We start from the raw sequence: 25824 nt of genomic DNA, 5'->3' as shown, positions 1-25824 counted from the left end.
AGCCAATATGGCAAAAATTGGTCGGGACTTTTTCATATCCCGTGAATATTGGTCGGGACATGTCCCTACCGTCCCTACCCAAACCTACGCCCATGATAAGAGGATCATTTCTTTTTAAATCAAACCTAATTTTCAAATTCTGCCATAGGAAACTATGTACATCAATGCATTTAACCCTTTTACATTTCAATATGATCCACGTTTGGGCAAGAGGAATTGATCAAGAAACCACAAATTAAAAATATTTAAAATGATAAAAACAAATTTGGATAAACATTTTTTTTTAAATATTTTGAGCCAGATGTCAATATTAGCCCCTACCATTTCTTGCAGTGATGTTACAAAGTGAAGCTTTAGGGCAAAGATGGGTGTATAGAGAGTCAGAATGTGACAAAATGGGCATTCACTTTTGCAGCTGGTTTCATTTTTATAATTTTAAACACACAAATAAAATCTAAATTCAAGTTTCTCCTCTTCCACTTCTGACTATGAGAAGGAAATATAGCTTCTATTTTATAACCACTTGTTTTTGAGTTTGTTTAAACATTTCTGGTTTCTAATGAGAACACCCAATCTTTAAAGAATGCATAGTGAATTAATTAAATTCTACACTGAATGTGTTATTTAGTGTTTTAGATCTTCCTCACAGTCACAAAAGTAAAAGAGACACAAAACAGACAACAACAAAAAATCTAAGTGTGACAGAAATAGTGAAAAAGGGACAAAATACAACTATAGCAGGTAAAAAAAAAAAAAAAGGAAAACAGAAATTCTATCTGAATAGTTTACATCAGTTTTAGTTGTGGAAGCATCTTTTATAGGAACTGGGGTGGAGGACTGGGGGCGTTTCGCGTAGTTGTGCCCAGACACAGCCCGAGTTAAAATCCGCCCATGCCAACACTTAGTGGTCAACTAATCCGAAGAGAAGGATTTTTTTATTTATTTATTTTTTCATCCGAGCTAAATCATCTTTGGCAACTTCATGATACAGCCGAAGAGTGTAGTATAACTTTAAAAGGTAATCCATACAGTCCTGAATGACACGTGTGAAGACTGGGCACACAAAGAGTCACTGTATGCCCGTCGGTACCGCGACGTCAGCGTCTCCGTCTCTGAGCCGAGCTGGTCGGGGCCAGCAGCAACGTCACTGCCTGACAGCGGCATCAGAGCAGCGCGGACGGCTTCCAGAGCAGGAGCAGCGCAGCAGCGCCGAGCTTAGCGGAAGAGGACAGCGGCGGGACACGTTGTCTGGACGGCAGCTCGCCTCAGGTAAAGCCTCTCTCTGTACTTGGAAAACGCTTTTTATTCATTTCAGGGCGCGCTTGCCGCTTTTTCTTCTTGTCGGCCGGCAACATGGAGTGGCGTGGGTACCAAACGTGGCGAGTGCACAATGACTAGCAAAGCTTTCCCCGCATTGTCGCTGTTGTGCTGTAGCCATAAACTACGTTGCTATGGTACCTAAAGGCAACATCCCACCTGCTGCTGCCGCGACCATGGCGTTTCTCCCCTCTTGTAGAGGTGTTAGACTGAAACAAAGCGCTTTTCACCTAATTAAGCAGCTGTGAAGGAAACGCGAGTGCGCAAGTTTTGAGGTTTCTGTTACCTAAACACTTTCAGCTTTTGGTCTGTACACATTTTTTCTTGGAAAAAGTTCTTTGGGTGGGTTTACAGCGCTTGGTGGAAGTACCCTGTTAACTTCTCACCTTGAGTCGCGTTAGAACGAAAAACTTTTTATGCATGTTGTTGGGCTTTTATATGATAAACCAGCAAAATTGCAAAGTGGCGACAAGGATTTTCAACATATTTTGCAAGTTAAAAATATGTGGCGTGCTATTATTTTTATTTAGCCCCCTTTACTCTGATACCCCAAATGAACGAAAATGCAGATTTTCTTGTATTTAGCTAAACTAATAAAAACAAATACTCCCCACAGCATGATGCTGCCACCACAGTAAGGATTTTGTATTAAAAGTGAAATGCAATGATGACAGTCATGCATAAGGTGTTGCATGTTGCCCAAATGTCAATCAAAGCAACTGTCATATGACTGGACTGCCTTAAGTGTGATTATGCACTACTTTGTGTTGACCTATTGCATAAAATCTTAATTTCATACTTTGAAGTTGGTTGGTTTTACATGAAAAAAATGTAATGTAATGTTGAAGGAGTACAGTTTGTTGTATAGTAATATCTACAGGCTTACAGTTAGATATACATGTGGACAAAAGCAGCTGTTTTCCCTGTCAACATGTAGCGCTCGTGCTTGCCATACAGACTCTAACTGCTCTCTTTTTATCTCCTTAGAGCCTAAGTAAAAACCCCACATCTCAAGATTCAAGCACGCCAAAGATGGTGATTACCAGCGTAGCACCCCTCAGAAGTGCTTCACTGGCTGCGGACACAGAGAGCAGATGTTTGCATTGAAGGTGCCAAGTACATACCCTCTTCTTTTTGTTGTTGTTGTTGCTATGCTGTGTGCTCTTTGCCTCAGATTGATTCTGTCGTAAGACATCATTGCACGACAACGCCAGGGCCCGCGATACAAAGAAATTCCATTATCCCTATCTCTCGGCTGCTGTGACGGAGGAGGAAATCACCAGGCTATTCTGTCGTGAGGCCAGGAAGGAGGAAGAATTATGAGTCAGAATGAAGGAGAGGGAAAAGGAAAAAAAAAAAACGTCACTCTTCAAATCCGCCTGTAAACTTCGTAGACGGGCGGACTCTCGTGCTTATTTTGAGAGCAGCACCAGATGCCGTGTTGGCTTCCAAAAGTATTGGACTAAAAGGAGACCTGGCATCTTTTTTTTGTTTTTGTTTTTTTTTGTGCTCTACCAATTATTGGTAAAATACTCCAAACCTTTTAATTAAACAACGTTATGTCTGTATGAATTTCAAGGATTAGAGTTAAAAGTGCTGTGAGAGTGTCAGAAGTGCAGAAGAGGGTTGCATCCAAGCAAAAGCTCGGCTCATTGTGCTTTAGTTTACACACCTCCTTATCTCGATTGTCAAGAGGGAGGATTCTGTTCGACAGTAACTTACCCCGAGCAATAGAGATAGTGGTGGGAAAAAGGAGGGGTGGGTGGAGTGAGAAGAACAGTGAACGACTGTGAGGGAGCGAGCGTGCTTAACCCAGCCTTTGAGTGACTCTTGTATCCAAGGACGGAGGTAGCAACGCATCCGAACGCCACTCTTCGCCCACGGACTGCTGTGAAGAAATGAGGCGGACGATGAGCGGGGACTCGGTGGCGCTCTTGTAGACTCAACAACCTGCCTGGCCCTGTTTCACAGAGTCCCCCTCCTCTCCTCCTCGTCTTCCTCCTCCCCCCTGGGGTCTGATGCATCTGTCTGATGTGCCGGGGATGATGACTGAGCAAATCATGACAGCAGCCAGAGTGAAGGATCCACTCTTGTGAATAGAAATTTGTCCTCTTCTTTTGATATTTTTATGTTGTCTTTTTTTTTTTCCTACCCAAACAAGAAGACAGTGTTCCTTGTTTTTTGTTGGGTTTTTTTTTTTCCCGTGTTGGTGTCATTGCACCCACAATTTGTTGTATGTTATTGGCAGACGAGCGCGCTTGGAGAGGAGGTAGTAACAGGTGCAGCGTGCCAAGGTGAATTTGGAGGTGTGGAAGAGAGCTGAAAGATCATGGGGAAATCAAACAGCAAGCTCAAGCCAGAAGTGGTGGAGGAGTTGACAAGAAAAACCTACTGTGAGTACCCGCAGCTTCTTCTTCGTTAACTTCAAACAGCCTGAAGGAAGTTCTCTGAACTTTAGAAAGATTAAAAGGAATGACTAAACATGCACAATGAAAAAAGAAAAGCTATTGATTTTAGTGGTGCGGTCTTCTAACGATGTTTTCCACCCACCGTGTGCCACCCAGGCTGCACAATGACCAGCCCTGCCCTGACTTAGCACTTTTTAACGGTGATTATCGATGAACCAGAGCTGCGTCTAAATGTCAGCTCTCCATCTGATTTACATTTAATTGTAATTTGTTAAAGGCTGAGTCGAGAAGCAATATTCTGCAGCTTTGGGGGAGAAAATGTGGAGGATCTGAACTATTTTCTTAATTTGGAGGCCAAATTCTGATTACTCATTTTGTGAAATTCTGACCTGCCTATGCTGATTTAAAAGAAAAAAAATCCAATTTCTTTTCATTAACTTTAAGTAATGACAAAATGCTTTAGTGTACTTTCTGAGTAAAGCGGTCCAAAACCTAACAAAGTTATAGAGGAATCACTTTCTGTGTGACTGAAGGATCAAAAAATACATTGAGAAAAATGATGGGAAATAAACAATGTCAACAATAATCATAAAAGTTTGAAATTTAGTTGGAGAATACATTTTTAGCCTTTTTGCAAGATGGAGAAGAGACTGCAAACAGTAATTTGGATTTGATTTGCATTATTTCCTGGTTGCACTCAAACTTCACTTTTAAATAGTCCTGTAAATGTGATTTATAAGTTAATTTATTGCTAGTTAAGAAAGTGCCACTATTGATATTATAAGCTAAATTTAATCATAATTGTTTAGAATTAATTTCGTAAGGAAATATTACTAATTTTTCTACTTGTTACAAATTATTTTTTAAACTTTGTATTGAAACAGATACTATCTCAAAAAACAGACTTAATTTGAAATGGTATGATGATAATTATCAAAACAGACGATAATGCCCATATTGCTCTCCAGTTTATGTAACAGGGTTCACTTCAAAAGAAACCCAGCTAAAAAAAATATAGCAGACTTCTTGGTATAAAGATTTTAGGCTTTGTTTGGTGCATTTTATTAGCAATAAGAATGTTTAATGCACTAACCTAAATCCAACTTTGAGTTTTCGATAAGATCTCTTTCTATTCCAACAGAAAATCATGTACATCATTTACAGTATTTTATTTATTTATTTATTTATTTTTTACTTCTTTTCAGATTAAATTGTACACAATATTTCTGTCAGCTTTAGCATCTCGGTTACTGAAATTGTCCTCTGGTGCATCAAGGGAAGTTAAGAGTCCCTTCATCTGGCCAAATGTGTTCTTGGCTTACAGAGTTTGAATGCATTATAGCTGAGATATATTGGCATCCAAAGAGTTCATTGCCATATTGCACAAACTGGAACTGTGGTGATCATTTGACATGATGTGCTGCTCTTTAGTCCAGCATACTCTATGGCAGATTAAATTGGCTCTATAGAATATTTATTTTAAACATTTTACCCTGTTTTATGCCTTCTCTGACATTACCTTTACAAACCTCACTGATACTGAACATCTTCAGGGATTCATTCATTCTGTTTTGTGATCGGTATCAAAGAAAGATTTATAATTTATAAAGCACTTTTTTTTTTTTCCTGGCCGAACTTCATTCTTACAAACTGGAGCATCACTTCAACAGGGAGCTCGCATACAGGAAATGTCTAAAAATAGACTCTGCCCACTTGTTGATATCTATTTTCTTTTTTTTTTTGTGTCCTCTCATTGTCTTTAAATCAAAACCCTGAGCAGAAATGAGAGTCATAATGACCAACAGGAGCGTTTTTCTCCGGAGACTATATTTGAATCGTTTGCGTGTTATTTTCAGAGCACAAGATTATTATTGTTTGAGCGGTACAAGCGTGCAGGTGTGGGTGGGAGTTGACTTCCATTGGCTGCTTAATGACACTGTTATTTGTGTGGATGGTGTCTCCGCAGCAGAAGCAAGGAGGGCTGTTGTCGCAGGAAATTGCTGTGCAGAAAGATTAGGCATCACGCTGGGCTGGACCGCTCGCTGCCGTCCTGCGCTCCTTGTCTTTCCCTTTCTCTCTTACCCTTTCACCCTGCCTCTCTCTTTCACTTTACCCCCTAATTGCCCTCTTTGAGTGGGGAATGGAATAGTGTAATTAGGATCTTATCTGGTTAGCATCGCTGAGAGGGGCACCAAGCTCTCTCTCCCACTGTGATCACTCTCCCCCCCCTGTTCTGTTGCTTGCATTCAGACTCTATCATTTCTGCTTTCTTTCATCCTATTGCATCTTTCTCCTGCCCTCCCACGAGGAGCCTCGTCTGCCATCTTATTCAGTGCTTTCTTTTAGTTCTTGACAGATTGGGGACTTAAATTTCTCTGTGCTAAGGTCTCTTTTTAGTTGACTGGTATAAAAAGCTGCACATTTTCCCAGGAAGTAATGTCCCATGTTTTAACAGGCAACAAAAAAAAAAAAGCAAAGCATGTTTATTTCTAAAGAATCTATGCACAGTACATGTCTTTCCTCTGTTTTGTTGTGACATTATCTATTGTTTTTAAAGCCTCATTAGTAGTATTGCAATTATTTTTACTTTGTAGTTAAAGGCAGCATTAAGCTGTACAGATTGTGGATAAAAGTCTATAGTTTTCCTGTTTTTTGCACACAAAAAAAGTCTGGGTCTCACCTGCTGTTTCCAAAGAGCTTAATTCCAGACGGAGTTTTTATTTTTTTTATTTTTGCCTTAATAACCACTCTGGCATCACGTGGACAGAGCAGCAGTCCTGTTCAAATCTCTGCGGGATGTGGGGCAGAGCCATGTGATGGCACGACAGTTGAGTAAGTCCTGAGAGTTGATGGCTCTCATCGTTGACAGAGTAACAAGCAGGACGTGTTCTAGCAGACTCTGGCCGAACAGAGCCTGAGCTTGGTGAATGTGTGGGGGAAAAAAAACGAAAACAAAACATGATTTCTTGATATTAACACAAATTTCTAAAAAAAGAATGTGTAATAAAATTTTATTGCTTTTACTTAAATCAGAAAAGACAGTGTGTTTGAAAATGACATTACCAATAACATTTGATTATTATTTTGGTTTTGAAACACCCGCTCCCTGGTCAAATTTATTTGATACATCTGTTTAATTCTTTTGTCAAATGGTGGAAGAGTTCTTGGACTTATGGATTTTGCCTGTTCTCCTTCTGCACCTAGTACTCCGGTTTCTTCTTACAGCCCAAAAACATTTAATGAAATATAGTTTAACAGGTCTATCTAAATTGTCCTTAGCTGTGAGAGGGTGGTTGTTCGTCCAGTGCAGGGCACTGGGCCACATGACCAATGGAGATGGGCACTACAGATATGCGGGTATAGATTATGTATGGGCTGATCTTTAATTGGTTTTTAATGCAACTCGTAAATGAGGCAATAACATGGACTCTCGATGAGGTGAAGTCAACTTACTTGAATACAAACAGAGCATCAGAGTGGGGAAGAGAGGTTCAGTAACTTTACTTGTGGTTTGATTGTTGGTCTTTGCGTTTTAGAAACTCATGACATGTGTAGATGAAAATGCCTTGTTGATGTCAAAGGTCAGAAAGGAGAAGCCGGTTTGGAATGATAGAAATACCTTAGTAGCTTAACCACTTGTTGTGCAACACAGAATAGCATTTCTGAATTCACATGTTGAGCCTTTCATGGATAGGCTGCAATGCTGTTGGCTAAGAACAGGAAATTGAGGCTAAAATTCACAATAGCTCACCAAACCTGAACAACACATTGGAAACACATCACCTGGTTTGATGAGACTGGATTTTTAGCAGTGACTGAACCTGAATCTGGCAGAAAAGACATGGAAGGATGGCTGCTTGGCTGGTGATTGTGGTTTTGAACATATTTTCTTTGCATGTTTTTGTCACCACCTGCCTGAGCATCGCATTGCTGTCTGTGTCAATCCCTTTGTGACTAGGCCTGTCACGATAAACGATAAATCAATTAATCACACAATAAATTAAACCCATAGACCTCATTTCAGTTATCAGCTTTATCGTCTCTTCCTGCCTTTTTTCTTTCTCTTGATGACACTGAATGAAAAAAGGCTCATCTCCGGTGCTCTCCACTGACCCTCCCTTCCTCATTTCCTTAGTGTAATGTCCAGCTTACACTACACGAGTTGTCGGCCGACTGTCGGCCCATTTTCAAAACCTGAGAGACGACACATTAGCCGACAGGAATCCTAGGTATAATGGTTCGATCGGGTTCATAGTGCCCTGTGGTGTCCAGCCGCATGGGCACCACAGTGTGGTTAGTTCTAATTAGAACTAATTAGAAATTAGTTCTAATTTCTAATTTAAATTAGAAATTAGTTCTAATTTAAATTACAACTAATTTAACTAATTTAAATTAGTTAAATTAGTTAGTTAAATTAGTTCAGTTAACTAATTTTAAAATCAGGCATTAATCAATGCTTTACTAGAATCTACCAGTGACGCATGTGGCTAGAGTCAGCGTAAAGTTCTGACTGAATGAAAATCATTATTACCTATTTATGTCACGTTAACGAAGAACAGCTGAAAACTTAACGGGTTTATCAGCTGCGGTAGCAATTTGGCTCCAACTCTTCTCCTTGTCATTTCTATATTCTTTGCACGAAATGTTGAATAAATATTAATATTGTTTCCACACAGTGGCGCAAAAAGTGGGTATGCAGCGCATGGAACGCATAGGGGCGCTCCACCAGAGTGGGCGTCAAAACCCCGTCTAGAGGGTGTGGCGCGCCGATGATGCCTTCCCATACCCTTCACCTCGCGCTCATGTAAACACGTGTCTTCGTCTTGGGGGTGGTAGAGCGACCGTATGTTTTCTGCGCTCCTTAACCCTTTCCTTCGGGGTGAGGGGGCTGGGGGGATTTATGTTTTTGCATCCACCTGAATAATACTGCGCCCCTGTTTCCACATATCATCTCCGATGTCGCTGGACTTCGGGTTGCGCAGTGTCAGCTGTTTGAGATTCCCCTCGTAATTTCCCCCAGAAAGCACGGAGGAGAATCCGCGCTTTCTGATTGGCTACCTGTCACATTCAGCGTTAAGCTCCCAGTCGGGGAAAAACCCGATTTAGATAGGAGCGGCCACGACGATCTACCGTAACTCACCACACACTGCAGGATGATCGGTTACGAAATCACCAGCGAGAATCTTAGATCGGCCAACGATCTAAGATTGTCATAAGGACAAAATAGGGGCAAAAAAGCCGTGTAGTGTGAACTATTGCATTAGGTAGTCGGATGTGCCCATCTTCTTTATTTAAATCTAGTGATTACTGAAGGGCACATACAGACTCCATAATCTGCACTCTTTTGGTTGAATGCAATATTTATTTCCACTTTGGCTTTATGTTGTTTACTTTTTATTCAAGTACGTTTTTTGTTAATGGAGACTGAGAATCCATTTTATTTTTGTTTTTGGTTGTTTTGTTTATTTAGTTTATCAGTTCCAGTGTTATGTGTTCTTTTGAAAATAAAATGTATCTATCTATCTATGGCAGGAAATCGCATGCATTATTAGTCATTGCCATTAAATTAGTATCAAAAGGTCTTGAAACAATATTATCGTTTATCGCAATAATTTTTTTAGACAATTAATCGTCCAGCAAAATTTGTTATCGTGACAGGCCTATTTGTGACACACTGTGTGCCATTCTTCTGATGTCTACTTACGATAAGTCACCATGTCCAAACTGTTCTCCATTGCCCTCTACAGTCACCTGATCTCAGTACAGTACATCGAAAGGGAGATTTGTATCAAGGAGGCTAAATCTGCAGCAGCTGCATGATTCTGTTGCATCAAAATCCCTTGGGAATGTCCAACACCTCGTAAGATCTGTGTCACAAGGAAATAGAGCAGTTCTGAATGCAGAGGAAGGTCCAGCCTGATACTAGCAAGATGTACCTCATAAAGTGACTGGTAAGTGTAGATTTAAGAGAAAACAGAGTAAACTTGTTTAATTTAGCGGTCAACTGGTTATTGTGTAAAGTATTGTTTTTTTTTTTAAGGAACAGAAGTATAATAAACTCTTAGCTGGTTAGTTAGCTGGGCTATCTTCTCAGGTAGCCAGTCTGCAGTTGCAAATGTAAAAATTGAGGGGTAGGAATAGTTGGTAATGACTTAACATTTTATCACAATATTTTGTGATATTTATTTGGATAATAAAAAGTGACCATGAATGCTTTTTAGCAATTTGTCACAACTCCATGAACACAGAAGTACTCAAAACTTACCCATTTCTATACAGGCTACATGTTTCAATAAGGAGAGCAAATATATTGATAAACATAACAGAATAACTTTATTTAATTATATTTATAAATGCGTTAACGTTTAGGAAGTAATTTCTCGTAGAAAAAAAGAGCAAAATTATCATCATCAATGTGATGATAAATGAAAATGACTTCCCAGACAATGCTAAATATGTACAATACTAATTATGTCTCCTAATCGATGGCCATTTTTGAAGCCTTATTTCAACAGCAACAGGTCTGGGAGGGGCAATATGGACATTTTTTTTCCCCCATATCCCATCACCTCTGCAGTTCTAAAATAAATGTTTTATGTGATAATTCTAGCCTTGATAAATTACCTCAGTTTCTTTCTTTCTTTCTTTCTATTTTTTTTTTCTTTTTTTTTTTTTGCCTGAACTGATTTTAAAGGCCAGTTTAATAGTAGCTTGACTGCCCTGTCAATTGTGGGCTCGACCTGATATTTCTTTTCCTGGAAGAGGTCACATGAGGGGTTTCTTTGCTAAAAGCCGAGCAGAACAAGTGAAGATGGACATAAATGCAAGCAAAAGCTGCCTTTTATCAATAGATTTAATGCGATTCTGTTATACTCTGGAAAGTAATGTGAACATTTCACAGAAAAGGTTTTTGCTTTTCCTGGATGTTGTGTAATCTAATGCCAGTACTGGCTTTTTAAATAGCATTAGTTTAAATGTGTGGAAGGTGTACGTCTGCTTTGCTGCTTTCATTTCTATGTTTTATACAGACGTAAAAGCCATGACAGAGTTCCTCTGGGTTAAGCGTGACATTAGATGATATTAGTGTTTAACAAACACGCCAGGCAGTTGTGGTTAGAAGCTCCTTGTTCGACCCCCACAACACTTCTGGCTCGCTAGAAGTGGTGCAGTGGTACTTTAGCAGGAAGTCTCAAGGGACGGCTTGCTTAGAATACAGTTATTGATTTTCAACCCTCATTTTCATTACAAAACTCCAGGGGCCAGAAAGCAGAAAATTACTTCGGTTAGTTCGGGGAAAGTAACAAGTCGAGGGGAAAACTCGTGGGATCCATTGGTCCTGGTACATCGTGCTGCTTGTGTGGGCATAGAAACATATCCTGCTGCTAAAACGTATTTTACTCCTAAATCTATGGCTGACTTTCACATTCTAACTGACCTTTTTTTTTTTCCCAGCTTTCCTACTTGTCTCTTTGGATGCGCTACAATCAATTGCTTCCTCTTTCAGTGAAACGGTGCTACTTTCCAATATTTGCATGTGGGCTGATTATTTTTGTGCTCTGTCTGTGGATATGTGTTGGAAAGGTTTAGGCCAAGATGATTAACTACTAGGCTATTTTTTCTAGGACAAAAATCTCTTTCTGATGCCACTTTTCTTTTTCTGTCTTTTACAGTCACAGAGAAAGAAGTACAGCAGTGGTAAGTGTGTACATTTATTTTTAATGAGACTTTTTCCTGTTGTTACTTGATGATGATAATATATCAAAACTTTTGACAGGGGTCATTAGCGGATCTCACTTTGGTGTGCTTTTGTCCAGGAGTTGGTTTTTGTCAGTCTATGAAAAGTGTTTTTACAGTAGATTTGAAGCCGTCTCCCTCACGCTTCCCTGAAGACAGATGAGTTCTGAAAATAGAACAACTCTGAAGCATCACTGTGGCTAAATGACTTTGAAGGCTGATAAAACAGATACAAACATTTCCATGATGCGTTCCTCCCTAACCTTTTCACTCTGTTTGCAAACGGGATGTCTGATAAGAGAGGAATGGTGCGGGGGTACAGAGGTTGTAAGGTCGCTGCATTTTGAAGGTTTTCGTGAATACAGCAAAAGTAATTACACCCTGTCATTTTTCTTTTTCATATTTTGCCACATTGCAACCACAAATTGTTGGATCTTCTATTGGAATTTAATAAAGTATAATAGACAAACACAAAGTAGTGCAATTTATTAAATGATTGATTTTTTTTTTCAGCACCTTTAAGTACCTTAATTAAAGAACTACTTTTTTTTTACATTTACAGCTGGGGTTTTGTGTGGCACTTCTTCATCCTTAACTTTTAGTATCTTGTCTAGAAGGTAATCTTCCATCTCAATTTCAAGTGTTTTGTTGGTTTTCTTCCACTATTACCCTGTATTTAGTTCTAGCCATTCAGAAAGTGGTTCACTTTGACCAGCTTCAGGATGATGTTGCCATCATTTTACAATTTTGGATGAAGTGTTATTTTTAGGAGTACACCAATAAATTGGGCCAATTTTTTTTAATTTTGGGTTTTTGTTGACTTCCACTACATATGTGATCTTATGCACTGATACTGTCTACCTTTGCAAAGATCTGAAGACCAGCCGCTGTCCCCTTTTCCTCTGCTGTAAGAGAGAGCTGATTGACAGAAACGCCCTCCAGATCATTTCTGCACGTGTGCAGTTCCCAAGTTAATGACTTTGACACTATATTTTGTAGCTTTTCACACAAAATAATCAGTACCAGCCAAATTGGAATTGGCAGGTCAGTCGTTTTAAAGATCCACCACAAAACTGCAATCAGTGTATCTCTAGTTATTTTTTCACCACGCAGCATTTTGCATGTTGGCCAAAAAGCTAAATTTTGATCATAAAACTTGTGGCAAACTCCAATGCATAAATGTTTTGTTTTTCTTTCATCAGTGGCTATCCTCAGATTTATCAAATGCATATCTAAAGGTTGTCATGTAGATAGATTTTGCCACATTAGTTCTGGATTCTTCAGCTCCTCCAGAGTCTTTGTTTCTTCTCTCATTAATTCTCTTCTACATTCAGTCAGTAAAGTGAACTGAACGGTGTTCTATGGGAGGAGTATCAGAATAGAGACACTTACCACATTTTTCAAATTTTAATTAAATAACAAAAAAACAAATTTATTTTACACTCTTCTTACTTATGCATTGTTTTTTTTCCAGTAAAATATTTTGGGATCACTACAGGACAAAACCTATAAAAGTGTAAAATGTAAGAATATTGTTACAAAGTGTTGTACATTGGCATCAAACCTTCACAAACCTTCAGATTAGTAAGTCTTCCTGTTAGTTTTTGTAGCTATTAGTCAGTGTGACTTCTACCAGCATCGTCCTGGTGCGGTTTCTTTGCCACAGTTCTTACTCGTTTACTTTGGACCAGAAGAGGAGAGACTATTGAGAAGATGATCGACAGTATTGGAATTTAAAGTTGTTGTGGGTCACTGACACTGCTAACATGCATAAGAAAGTGCAGCTTCATCACAGAGATGACTCGACTCGAGCATGAGTAGTCATCACTTCTCTTTGTTGTCTGCCCTCAGTTAAAACAAAGAACAGGGATTATCATAGGAGAGAGACCACTGTACGGAAGTGATCACTCCATCTTCACACTTCACTTCTTCTGGCTTGGTTTCGCATTTCACCATCAACTTGTGCATGCATGAAAGGAGCTGCGACTCGAGAGCTAGTTGCCCCCCATGCACCCCCCCTTCCTGTCTCCCCTTAGAAGCTGCACGGAGGGAAGGAGCCAGGCCACGCAGCAGCAGCAGCAACAACAACAGCGACTGCACTGTAGATATCGCTGCTGAAAGTTCCAGAGTCTCTGGGCTGCCCGAGTGCAATGGGGTGGAAACCCCCCCCATCTCCCCGCAACCCTCAAACCTCCACCCTGCCGGCTGCGCAGCCTGCTAGCTCACCATCACCCTCCGTGTCGTTCACAGAGATTTTTTTTTTTTTTGCATGAATCCTCACTCTTAGATCAGCAGCAATCAACACGGCCAAGTGTGAGGGATGAGAGGGAATTTTACCAGGGGAAATGGCAGATGGCATGTAATTAGAGCACAGGCACAGACACAGAAGAATTAGCAGGGTTAGATAAATGCCTGTGTTGTGCATTAAGTTTGCTCCCGTTTTAATTCTCCTCCAAGGGGAACATCATTAGTATGCCTGAGGCCTACCTGAAATCAATAACAAAATCCCATGGCTCAGTGATGTGCCTGCCAGCGAGGCGGGAGCAAAGGAAACATCCTGCTCTTTAGCAAGCCACCATGCTAGATGCCAGTGAGAGGTTGCTGGTGCCAATAATAAATACTTTATCACTGTCGGCGGGGTCTGATACTGTACGCCGAATCTGCTATGTTTCTAGACGTTGCAGCATCACACTGCATCAAGTACAGTCTGACTTTGTGGGGGGGGCTAACACTAGTGTCACCACGAAGATCTGTCGGACACGATGCGTTCCTGGCAAATAGCTGACAGTGAAAACATGTTTACTCCCTGGTGCACTGCTTACTGTACCCACTGGAGCAACACTGGACTGTATGTTCACTTTATAGAACTGGTTTTGCAAATGTGGTTAAGTCCCTGATATCAGGAGTAAAACAAATACATCTGATCACTGTGTGACAAATCAACTCAAATAAAAAGGTTTATTTAATTAAAAATGCAAACAAATGTACGGCGCTTAACCATTCATGCCCCTTAAGCATTTTCACACTTTTCCCAACAGTACAACTGCAAACTTTAAAGGTAAAAGTGACATTTTTATTGCTTAAAAAAAAAGAATAATATTCATCCCCCTTGAGTTTGTAGGTCTGCACACACAGAAGCTGACATTTAGACTCATTCATCTTCACAAAATAACTCAGTCAGGTTGGGTCGAGAGTGCCTGTGAACTGCAAATTTTAAGTTTTGCTGCATGTTTTTAAATAGACTTTGACTGGACCATTCTAATAGACGAACAAGCTTTGATCTAAACCAGGGATTTTCAGAGTGTGGTAGAGTTAGCCCCGTGGCAAAGTGCAAAGCAACAACTGCCCTTCCCCAACTACATTAGTGTTATTATATCATCTTTCAACATTTTGCTGTTGCATTAACTTGATGTTCCATTCATGCTTGTTTCTCTGAGGTTGTGAGGATTTAGCTGCTTTAAGCGCAGCAGCACCACATGCGATGCTTCATTTGCTTCGTCATTTACATTGATAAAAGTATGAACTACTTTCCGCTATGACCACAGTCCATTTAGCTTGGTGTGACATTGCAGCATCTTTAGATGGAAAACCCAATTTTAGGTAATCATTCTCATGCTTTCTGCAGTTCTTTTTTTTTTTTTGCTTAGACTAAACTCTGTCTTCTTACTCACCATAGCTTTAGGTAATAAAAATCTGCCCATTTTTGTCTCTGGCGTATGCTTGGGGAAGTTAGCTTTTTTATTTTTATTTTTTTTCAATCTCATTTCTCTCCCCCACCATTGAAAAGCCCTTATCTAAACCATTTCGTTGTATGGATGTTGCGATAGTTGAACTGCCACTCCAGTGTCAGGACTTTTTATTTACCTCCATCTTCCCATCAAACCTGGCCAGGTCCTGCAGAGTTGGCATAAACCTCTCTTCTGCTCCTCTGCTTTAACCTCTTCTGACAGTTTTTCTACTGTGTATTGGTAGGCTTTGTGGTTATGCCATACTTTCTATTTTTAGATGATAGACCGAACATTCATGAGAGGTTCAAAGCTTGGGATATTGTTTTATAATATAACGGAAAAAACAAACAAAACAAAAATCCCAATAAAGAGGAGGGAATTTTGTGGTTGTAATGTGAGAACATGCAGAAAAAAGTTTAATACCTTTGCCAGGTTCTCTGCGTTTTAACACACAGCTTATTTATTTCTTATAATCGTATTAAATTTACTTTGCAAAGATTTTGTGGTTCTGGTAATGTTGCTCCAGCCATGTGCAGTTATACTAAAAAATTATTCGTACTCTGGCAGATTTAGTTGTAAAGTAATCTTTTAATTTTACCATCATCTTTCATGTAAAGTAATTTTAATTCGAGCCAGCCAGGGTCTTGAGCTGAAACTGGTAGAGAAACTATGGAGGGAGCTAAAGATTAGGGTGATGGCAAGGAGGCCTTCCAACCTCAAAGACTATAAGCTCATCAACAAATATAAATAGTAAAAATCCTAGAGGACTCATGCTAAAAACTGGAACTCGATTGTAAGAAGAATAACGTCGATTGTTGAGAAGGGTTTACATAATGTTCAACATCCAATTTTATATAAAAAATAAAATTCTTTTAATTTATTTATTTATTTTTTTCATCTTTTGAGAGGTGTGTGCCTTGTTTTGTTTTTTTTTTAAATCAGAAATAAATTTAGTTTTTTTTTTATTATTTGCCTGAGCGTATTAATAATTTGAAGCTTGTTTGTGAGCCTCTGGAAAGAAATGTTTTTTTATTTTTAGTTCTTGAAATTCTCTGGTTCTGCAGCACGAGTTCGATCATTTTATCTTGCAGATCTGTCTCTGTTGTAAAAGTGCAGTAAGATTTTTTTTTTAAGTGACAGTCATTAAGGTGCTGTGAAGATGTTGAAAGTAAGCCATGCTTCTGGCACTCTTAAGGCAAATAACAAAGGAGTACTTAAGAGATTCAGTTCCCCTTTTAGATATAACTCATTAGAAATATATAAAAACACATTTTGCCTAAAAGTAGAGCATAGCAGACTGTACAAGTTCTTAAATTTAACTCTTTTTATGAAGAGTTTTCCAGAAGAATATTTTTCATTAGTATGCTCTTCCTGCGGTTTACTAAATGGAATCCCTCTGTCTGGTGATGAAAATATTTTATTTTGTTTGTTTTTCTTATAAAAGGAAGAAAAAGTTTGAATCAACGGTACCTGCTTTTGTCTGTTAGTCCACAAGAGGGCACAAAACACATTAACAGATGGGAATACTTGGGCATAATTATTTCATTTCTTTTTTTTTTGTTTGTTTGTTTTTAGAATTTATGATAATATAAACAACAATACAGTTTTTTGCAAACCTTGAGAATCGATTGTATGATTTGTTTTCATAGACTAGTAATTATCACTTCTGATAAATTAATAGAGAAAATAAGCAGAATTTACTTGTTAAAAGCCACAATTTTTTTTGTAGAACAATTTAAATCTAAAGACCACATTTAGATCTATTTTTATTTGCTCTGTAATGAGAGTGTTCATCAATTTAAATAGTATTTTGTAATCCCAATGAAACACACGTTTTTTCAATCATTACTACTTCTGTGTTTGTTGCATATTTTGTTGCTACTAAGCAGAACGCTGCTGGTCTCTTTAGTAAGCAATAGCCAGATAAATAGTTTCTGTGTTGGCTCATCAATAATAAATTTACTAAGATTAATCACAAAAGAAGCTAAACCTGGTTATCAGTTGTTTTTTATATATATATTTAAAGTATTTTTATTTTTTATTTTATTTTGTAACATCAGCTGTAATTTAATGGCTTGTAAAAGTATTCCTGTCTTTTGCTATTTTCCATGTTATTTCACGTTACAACCACAAAACGTCCATGTGCTTTATTTAGACGTGATAGACCAGCACAACGTATGTAGTGCTTAGATATGACTGGATTGAGTTGTATCCATTTGTATTCAACCCCCTATAATGTGATACCCCTAACAGGTGCAGTTCAACTCGAAATAATTACGTCTGCTTGAGTATATTTCATGTTAGAATAAATCCAGCTGTTCAGTGAAGGCTTCAGAGGTTTGTTAGAGAACATTAGAGAACAGCAGCGTCATCAGGACAAAGGAACATGATAGAAATAAAGTTTAGGAGAAGTTTAAATCAGGGATGGGTTATAAATAGGAGTGCACCAATAAATTGGCAAACTGATAATTCCGCCACGATTTCCTTAATTTTGGGAGATTAGCTATCGCCCGACATGTAAGTGTGAAATTGATTTTTAAAAATCCATATTTGCCAAAATCAGAATCGGCAGGTCAAGCTTTTTAAAAACCGTAGATCGGCCAGAATGCTGCATCCGGTGCACTCTTCCTAGTCATAAGACAAAGGTTTTGGATTTTACAACGCACAAGCCAGCTCATCACCTGAATATGGAAAAGTATTACGCAAATGAAAACATAAAAAGTTACACTGTCAGGACATGTAACGTCTAGATTTCATGGAAGACTGAGGAGAAGAAAGCTGTTATCGAAAGGAAGCTATTAGAAATGGTGGTGGCAGCATCAGGCTGCGGGTATAAGAGATAGGGAAGCTTATCAGCGTTTATTAGATGATTCATTAAGGTAAATAATGGACAATCCTGGAAGAAGATCTGTTAAGAGGTCACATCTGCTGTCCCAGTCAAAGTCCAGACGCACTCCATCATGTCTGACCATACCTGAGCTGAACAAAGACAGAAAATCTTTTACAAAGGTTCTACAATCTATTGATTCAGAGGAGCTGAGTATAAATACTTTAGAGATGTAAAAACGTTGGAAATGTGCCATTTTTCTTCTACTTAATTATACAAACTTTGTGTTAGTCCATTATGTAAAATACACTAAAGCTTGTGGTTGTAACAGTGCAAAAAGAGAAACAATGTTTAATGCTTCAACACTGTGGATGTCACTATAGGCAATATAAAATAGAAGTTATAGAAAGACTGGAAAAAAGGCGTAGAATATAGAAGAATGACTGATGGATTCCCACAAAGAGGTTTGGCTTTGGATTAGGACACGCTTTGCGTCTCCTGCACTTTGAATACCAATGAGGTTATACTTCATCATAGTGAGCTTGGCGCTCATTTCACTGCACATCATCTCCAGATAATTCATATTACATCGTTCTGCTGTCATCTGGCTCCTCTTCTTGCTAAACTAACTTTTTTTCCCAGCTGCTTCTCAAAGCAGCTTCCCATCTTTTGGACTTACACGAAACTGGCTTTGTTATCTCTCAGGCAGATTAAAAGTAAAGCGTGTAAGAAGAGGAAGGACTCAGTGTGTGTGCACGGAGAAGCTCCATGCTGGCCTTCGGTCTTCTTCAAAGCTCTTCTGTGCTTTAATTATAGACCGGCCTCATTTTGAGAAGCCTTAACAGAATCGGAGATGCACATGCGGTGCTCTCCTGTGTGTACTTGATCAGTTTTGCAATGTTTTATGTAGCTAGAGGGGTAATCCTCCTCTACGTCCTCCTTCTGCCACTCATCCAACATTTATTTTTACAGAAACTAACACTCTCTATTTTGTTCCTTGAGCTGTTGGTTTGATTCCTCGATGGCTGTTTTCTCCATTACAAAAGCAGTCCTGGAGACAGCCTACCTCTGAGTGACTGCGCCTCAAATTGCTTATGAGATGCTTCTATTTTTAGGCTAATAGAGATGTTAAGTCGTTCTCCAGATATGTCATTTCCAGGAGCGAGAGGAAGCTCTCCGACTTATCTATCAGCTCCACATATTATCAAAGAGAAGCAGAAAGGAATTTGATTAGCGTTAACCACCTTGGGCTCGCTATTGGATTAGAGTGATCATCTTATCTATGAATGAGACAAATTGCTTTGCACTTTACCTTTTTGGTCTGGCACATTTTTTCATGCTGAATCAGTCACGCTCGCTTGTCGTTGAGGTGACGAGGTGACTTCGGCCCGCTGTCCAGTTGGAGCCTGATTATCTGATTGCAAGACGGATGTTTTGATACTTCTTTTTTTTTTTGTTTTGTTTTGTTTTAATATTTTGATTTTGTTTTTCAGGTACAAAGGCTTCATCAAGGATTGTCCCAGTGGCCAGCTGGATGCTTTGGGCTTTCAGAAGATATACAAGCAGTTTTTTCCTTTCGGAGACCCCACCAAGTTTGCTTCGTTCGTCTTTAATGTATTTGATGAAAATAAGGTTTGTACTTCATATTGTGCAGAATTTAAGACACTAATAAGGGATTGAAATTAAATTAAAAGCAACGGTTGGTGGTTTTCTAGGCTCTTTTTCTCTGCGCTGCCACTTAATAAATGGCATCTATAAAATCTAATGGGTTATTTTTTTTTAGCATGCTGTAGTTCCTGGAACATGTTTTGCCCTTTTTCTTAGAAGCACAGGGCATGTGTTTTTTCTTTCTTTCTTTTTTTGCAGAATGCTCTTCATTCAGACTCTTTTCAACTGAACTGTCGACTGCATTTAAAGGGAGTGGAGTCCTTTGACAAAATATGATCAAAGTGTACTGTGCAAGGCTGTTATAGATTTTAACTCACAAGTACTGGAGTTTAAAGCATCCACATTATTATTTCAGTTGCCTTACATAACTTAGAGAAAATGGCTACCAAGCGTTGTTTAATCGTTTCCGACAAAATCCTGAAAACATTCTCATAATAACAGACTTTTTACAGGCGTTTTGGACTTTCTCTTAGTAAAACATTACATTTGCATGCACTATATTTTAAGAAGTTTTTCTATATTTTAAGAATGGTTTAATTGTAATGCCAATAAAGTGTTTAAAAATTTGAAATGGCTATAAAAAAAAAACCCCGTTTCATAATAAAATGTTACTGAAACTTCATTTTTATTTTTAATGATTCTTCTTTTACTGTGTTTTACCTGTTGAGAGATGCCTGTCTGGTTTCCTATTAGAAACAAACCTTTTTGCGGATCCGCTCTCTCCACAAACCTCCCTACACCAACAGCACACCACACAGCAGGTCGTCAAGGAACTAAATCAGCCATTATAGTCTCTATTTCCCTGTAAATGTCATTACAGCGGTTTAAAAAGACATGGGTTGTTAGGGGCGATTTAGATTTGTTACATCAACAAAATACCCTTGTGGCTTATAATGCACTTTAACAAGCTATGCATACAAAAAACAGGGTGTGTTTTTTTTTATTTTTTTTTTTAGAACCTGGCTGAGCAAAATGAGACATTGTTCGTTTGGGGCTCGGCTGGATTACACACAGCTGAGCACCAACAGGTGATGATGAGTCAGGAACACTGACACTGATCGTTTACAAGTGAATGGATGATGTCCTCCAATCAGAACCTTAGGAAAAGGATTGGGACATCTCCATGGTTCACCCTATACGACAAGATACTATGACTTGTTTAAGACCAGTTAATGAACTCTCTGTCACACACTGTTTTTTCTTCTTTAAGTTTTTGGTATTTTCCAATTGTTCTCGTTATTTCTGTTAGAATCAAACAGTTGCTTATTTATTCGTGCAAGTTTGAGCAAGGCCAAAGTGTTGCTTGTATATTTGAACAACCAACCCAACATGACAGCTGCAAATAATTATTCAGATTTTGTTTAGGCAGAGGAACAATAAGCCAGCAGCTCCCAGGGTGCTTGTGTGCCCCCTGGAGGTTTATTGACTTGCAGATAAATGGCTTTTTGTTGGAGGGATCAGACAAACCCCGGCACGTCTGATGATTATCTTTGACTCACATTGGTGTTAGGCACCCCGTAGTCAGAGAATGCATTGATCTTTGGTTTTATGGCTTATGTCACTGGCAGCGCATGACTTCAGCATTTTTCTTAGATAGGCAGATGTCTAGTAGAGATAAAATTAACTGACCTCAGAGACCACCGAGAGTGCCTGACTGTTTCCTGACGTGGGGGTGGAAGGATACAGGTAGATGTCTGTTGTGAAGGAATGTGGGAAACCCTTTGTCATGCAGCTGTGGCCTTTACTATTTCTAGCCACAATATGAAGCTAAATCCTGAAATTTCCATTATTGTGTGTGGAATTTTCCTTTTTTGCATTTTTTTTAAAGGAGACAATTTTACGTTTCAAGACTATGTAGGATTTGATCTACTTTTCATCTCTTGTGTCAACTTTGACTGTCTTCCATTCTATTTTCTGCTTCAAGTCCAGCCACACAGGGGGAAAAATAAAAATAAACAGTATTAAGACCCTAATACTGCAGATGCATTCAATTTTTCTGATGCAAAATTGAATGCAGATGCGGCCATTTAAGACTGTGCAAAAGCTGAAACGTCCAAATCGGAGTGAAGTTTCTCCCTTGTTTAACAAAATGATCCTCCACGATCAATCAAGATGAGGAATGTTTGGGAAAAAATCTGTAACATCCTGGCCACCAAAACCCGGTGATTGTGTTCGTTAGGTGGGAGTCTTAAGAAGATGAACCAGTAGCATCCGTCTCGCTAATGACCAGAGGTGACATATTTCAGCCTCAGGAGAGAGCCAGGTGCAGGGCGAAAAATAGCAGCTCCGTTGGAGCAAACGTCTGGCCCAGTTTTCAGCACAATGCAGGAAGGACAGCATGAAAGAACGAGGAAAAGGAGGAGGAGGATCGGAGGGGGGGCGGAGTTCATTAAAGTTAGAGTTACACAAAATGTGATGTGGGATGGTCTTCTTGTCTAGAGCTAATTACATTCTGCGTCTGTTTTCTGTCGCTCGCTAGGACGGACGAATCGAGTTTTCCGAGTTCATCCAGGCCCTGTCAGTGACCTCCAGGGGGACTCTGGATGAGAAGCTCAGATGTAAGAAGGAACTGTTCTCTGTTTTTCACCTTGAAATGACAGGATTTAGCTTTAATTGGGCTGCTTTACGTATTAAAAAGGACAGGTGGGTTCAAAGGAGCACCGACTGTAAAAGATTACCATGTGTCTTCAGGAAACTTTCAGCATCTTGAAAATAAAAAAAAAATAAAAACAAACAAAAAAAAACATATTGGTCAAATTCTAACCATATCTGTTTCATTAAAACTAATGTGATCTAAAAATTTTATAGCAGCTTGAAAATGTATTCACTCCCCTCTTTCATGTTACAACCTCTAAGAGCAGTGAGTTTTATTAGGACTTCATATGGAAAACCAACACAAAGAAGTGTATAATTAGGAAGTGAATAAAAAATTATATATGGCTTTGGAATTTTTTTACCAGTAAAAGTCAGTAAATTGTGTGGCGTGCATTAGTATTCAGCTGCCCTGAGTTCATATTTTGTAGAACCACCTTCTGAAGTTTGCAAAATAACAATAACTCAAATTGGTTTGAGAGCGCCTGTGAAGAGAAATTCAAAGACTTCTTTTGTACTGATTGGACTCTCATTTAGGTCTGAACTTTGACTGGGCCATTCTAACACACTGCAACTGTGTGTTAGAATGGCCCAGTGGTTTAGATGGTCGATCTAAACCATTTTATTTTTGCTCTGGCTGTATGTTTTGTCATCCTGCTGGAAAGTCAGTCCATGCCCTGTCTAAATTCTTCTGCAGCTCCCTGCAGGCTTCTTTCCCAGATTCCACTAAACTGCATTTAGCTCCATGCCTTTCATCATCAAACCTGACCGGCTGTGCTATCGCTGCTGAAAGGAGTATCACTACAGCGTGACGCTGTGATTATTCAATTCCATACAAATTGAGGCTGAATTGCCTCCCTAGCATGCAGTCAGGCCCTGCAGAGCTCTGCTAATGCGCTAATATTGGAGCCAGGTGTGCTGAAGCAGAGAGACGTCTGAAAGTCGCAGAGCACAGACTTTCAGACATCATTATGCTGCTTAATATCATTATGGTTGAAAATATGATTTGATCAGTTTATTGTACTTGTTTAAATTTAAGTTCTTTGTATTATGACTTGTATCATTATTGCAATACAGTAAATGCTGTAAAATATCGTAATAAAATGTTTTGTCAATATCACACTCATCCCTATGATCAAGGCATTTCATATCGACGTGTGGTTCGTTTTTCAAAACACGTAGGATTTTTGATTTTTGGAGTACACAGCTAGTAGTTGTCCTGTCTACAGATTGTCTCACTTCAGCTGTTGCTCATCTGGGGTGTCAGAGTAAAGAGGAGCTGAATACAAATGCGCACAACAGTTCAAATTTTTATTTGCAGACAAATAATTTTGCTTTCCAGATGCACCACTTTATGTCGATCTATCGCATAAAATCTGAAAACATTCGAAATTTGTGATTAAATTACGACAAAATGTGAAAATCACCTTTTCAAGCCTTTATTATTACTTTTTTTTCTCTGTGCAGGGGCTTTTAAACTGTATGATCTCGACAACGACGGCTACATAACTCGTGATGAAATGTTAAACATTGTAGATGCTATATATCAAATGGTGGTAAGTATGGGGCCCACATCTTTTTTTCCTTGTCCTGATTTGCTAGAGTGATAATTATGCAACACCTGTCTCAGGGAAACACTGTGGAGCTACCAGAGGAAGAAAACACACCAGAAAAGAGAGTGGACCGTATTTTTGCAATGATGGACAAGGTCAGTGTAGCATTATTACACTTTATGATGTAGCCTTTTATTTGACCTCCTAGCATCAAACTTTAGTTGACACAGATAAGTCCAGCAATAATTATTCATTTAGCATTACCTGGGCTAATTTTGCCTTTGTTGCTACCCTAAGAGCTACAGAGACTGAAGCCTAGAGCTGGTGGTTGTACCCAGAGCAGTATCACTAACACTGCAGTCTATAAACGTCATAGTCATCTTCAGCACTGGCCGTCAGTGCCCACACTCTCAGGCCTAGGAATCCACTCAGCTGTAGTGAAAGGTGAGATGCAACTCACCACTGCCAGCTGTAGCCGACAGGACTACGGGTCTATCAGCAACAAGGTTCACTGAACTCAACATCAGTTAATCAGCATAAAGCAGGAGCAATACAGTTGCTGCTAAATAATAAACTAGCTCTGAACCTGGTCTCATTTTACCACTTTACAAGAGTTTATATGGCAAACTATGGCAATTTCAATGTATTAAACGTTTTTCATTGGGATTTCTTTGGGATAAACCAGCACAGGGATGCACCAATATGAAAATTTGGGTCGATATCGATATCCAATTTGTAGTGTTGGTGTTATGGCCTACAGGCAATATTTACCGATATTACCGAACCAGGTTCATTTAAACTCCCCACAATCCCTTGCTGCATCACTATTAATGTCATATTACCAAACAAATACCACATGACCAAAACAGACGGCAACAAGATGGACTGATATCGATCAAAAATGACTAATATTGGCTGATGCTGTTGCTAGTACCGCCGATATATCATGCATCCCTTAACCAGAATAAAGTGACTGAGTGCAGAACATGGCAAAACAGTACGGTGGCATTGCCTGATTTTTTTTTTTTTTTTTTTTTGGTTTGTTGATCATTTCAAAGCTTCAGTCTCATTGTGTTTCCTGTTGCAGAATGCAGATGGGAAGCTGACTCTGCAGGAGTTTCAGGAAGGGTCAAAGGCAGACCCTTCCATTGTTCAGGCACTGTCACTCTATGACGGACTTGTGTAGAAATGTAAGGTGAGTGGAGGAAAAAAAGCAAAACAAAACAAAAACATACGAGCTGGACCATTCCTCAGCTCCTCTCTGATCCCAGGTGTTACGTCACAATCTCTGCTAAAACAGTGAAGTTCCTATTCCATCAGAGCCGACTGTGGAAGACGCAAAACAGAGGAAAGCCACTGTCTGCTCTCAGTTTGTCCTCATGAATTATTCAAATGGCCCACTTGTTTACTGGCAGCGTAATATTGTCGCAGCGCTGAATAAAGATGGAAACATCTCACTGCCTAATGTAATGCACTGGCTGCTGCCAATTGTGGCTGACATCCTGCTCAGTGTTTTGTCAACTGTGAAGCGAGCTCATGAAGACATATGCATCCTGTATAAATGCTCTGTTTGCTTGTTCTCTAGCATCCAGGTATTACGACGCCGCACTCCATCTTCAGCGCAGTGATTATCCGTTTCGCAACTTTTTCAGAGGGGGTCTGATTCAGCGCCCTCCTGCTTTTTGCACGCCAACGCCGTTCCGTCACATCCTGATCAACCCGAAAGGGAGGATTACAAACTTCCATCGTCCAATTGATTGCGTTCATTCGCAAAAAAAAAAAAGGACATCAAACACAAAATTCTTCTGATGTAACGAGGAATGCCTGCCCTCACCCTCGGTCATCGCTCAGTGCTTCTGCAGCCCCGCAGCGGCGTTGTGGACTGTGTTCGAACGTTTCCGTGTTCTGGGAGCAAAGTGTCGGACAATCCGAGGAACGGGATCCCTCAACGACGCTTGCGTTCTTCTCGTCTAAACGCCGTAAATCACCAGAACAGC

General features: G+C 39.3%; 1 protein-coding gene across 3 annotated transcripts; it reads left to right on the top strand.

The window, feature by feature from the left end:
* The first annotated feature begins 1030 nt into the window (after positions 1 to 1030).
* Positions 1031 to 25610, top strand: ncs1b (neuronal calcium sensor 1b). Of its 3 annotated transcripts, none has more exons than XM_016678385.1 (10): positions 1031 to 1269; positions 2305 to 2426; positions 3566 to 3710; positions 11396 to 11420; positions 19508 to 19646; positions 22162 to 22240; positions 23742 to 23830; positions 23905 to 23982; positions 24915 to 25022; positions 25409 to 25610. In XM_016678385.1, the coding sequence occupies exons 3-9, from the start codon at positions 3647 to 3649 to the stop codon at positions 25011 to 25013; spliced, it is 573 nt and encodes a 190-aa protein (XP_016533871.1). In that variant the 5' UTR covers positions 1031 to 1269; positions 2305 to 2426; positions 3566 to 3646; the 3' UTR covers positions 25014 to 25022; positions 25409 to 25610. The 3 variants fall into 3 exon arrangements, with proteins under 3 accessions (XP_016533871.1, XP_016533878.1, XP_007565223.1); XM_016678392.1 differs by having other exon boundaries at positions 1033 to 1269; positions 2305 to 2433; positions 25413 to 25610; XM_007565161.2 differs by having other exon boundaries at positions 1034 to 1269; positions 25413 to 25610.
* The last annotated feature ends 214 nt before the right edge of the window (positions 25611 to 25824 follow it).

This window comes from Poecilia formosa, unplaced genomic scaffold (genome assembly GCF_000485575.1).
Source record: "Poecilia formosa unplaced genomic scaffold, Poecilia_formosa-5.1.2 Scaffold5, whole genome shotgun sequence".
Lineage (NCBI taxonomy): Eukaryota > Metazoa > Chordata > Actinopteri > Cyprinodontiformes > Poeciliidae > Poecilia > Poecilia formosa.
This window is presented reverse-complemented; position numbering and strand designations above follow the sequence as displayed.

What these genes read in the sequence shown, in the direction of transcription:
- ncs1b (XM_016678385.1), top strand. Translation starts at nt 3,647, where the DNA reads ATGGGGAAATCAAACAGCAAGCTCAAGCCAGAAGTGGTGGAGGAGTTG. An exon ending in GTTGACAAGAAAAACCTACT is followed by an intron (nt 3,711 to 11,395) that starts GTGAGTACCCGC and finishes TGTCTTTTACAG; the next exon opens with TCACAGAGAAAGAAGTACAG. An exon ending in ATGTATTTGATGAAAATAAG is followed by an intron (nt 19,647 to 22,161) that starts GTTTGTACTTCA and finishes GTCGCTCGCTAG; the next exon opens with GACGGACGAATCGAGTTTTC.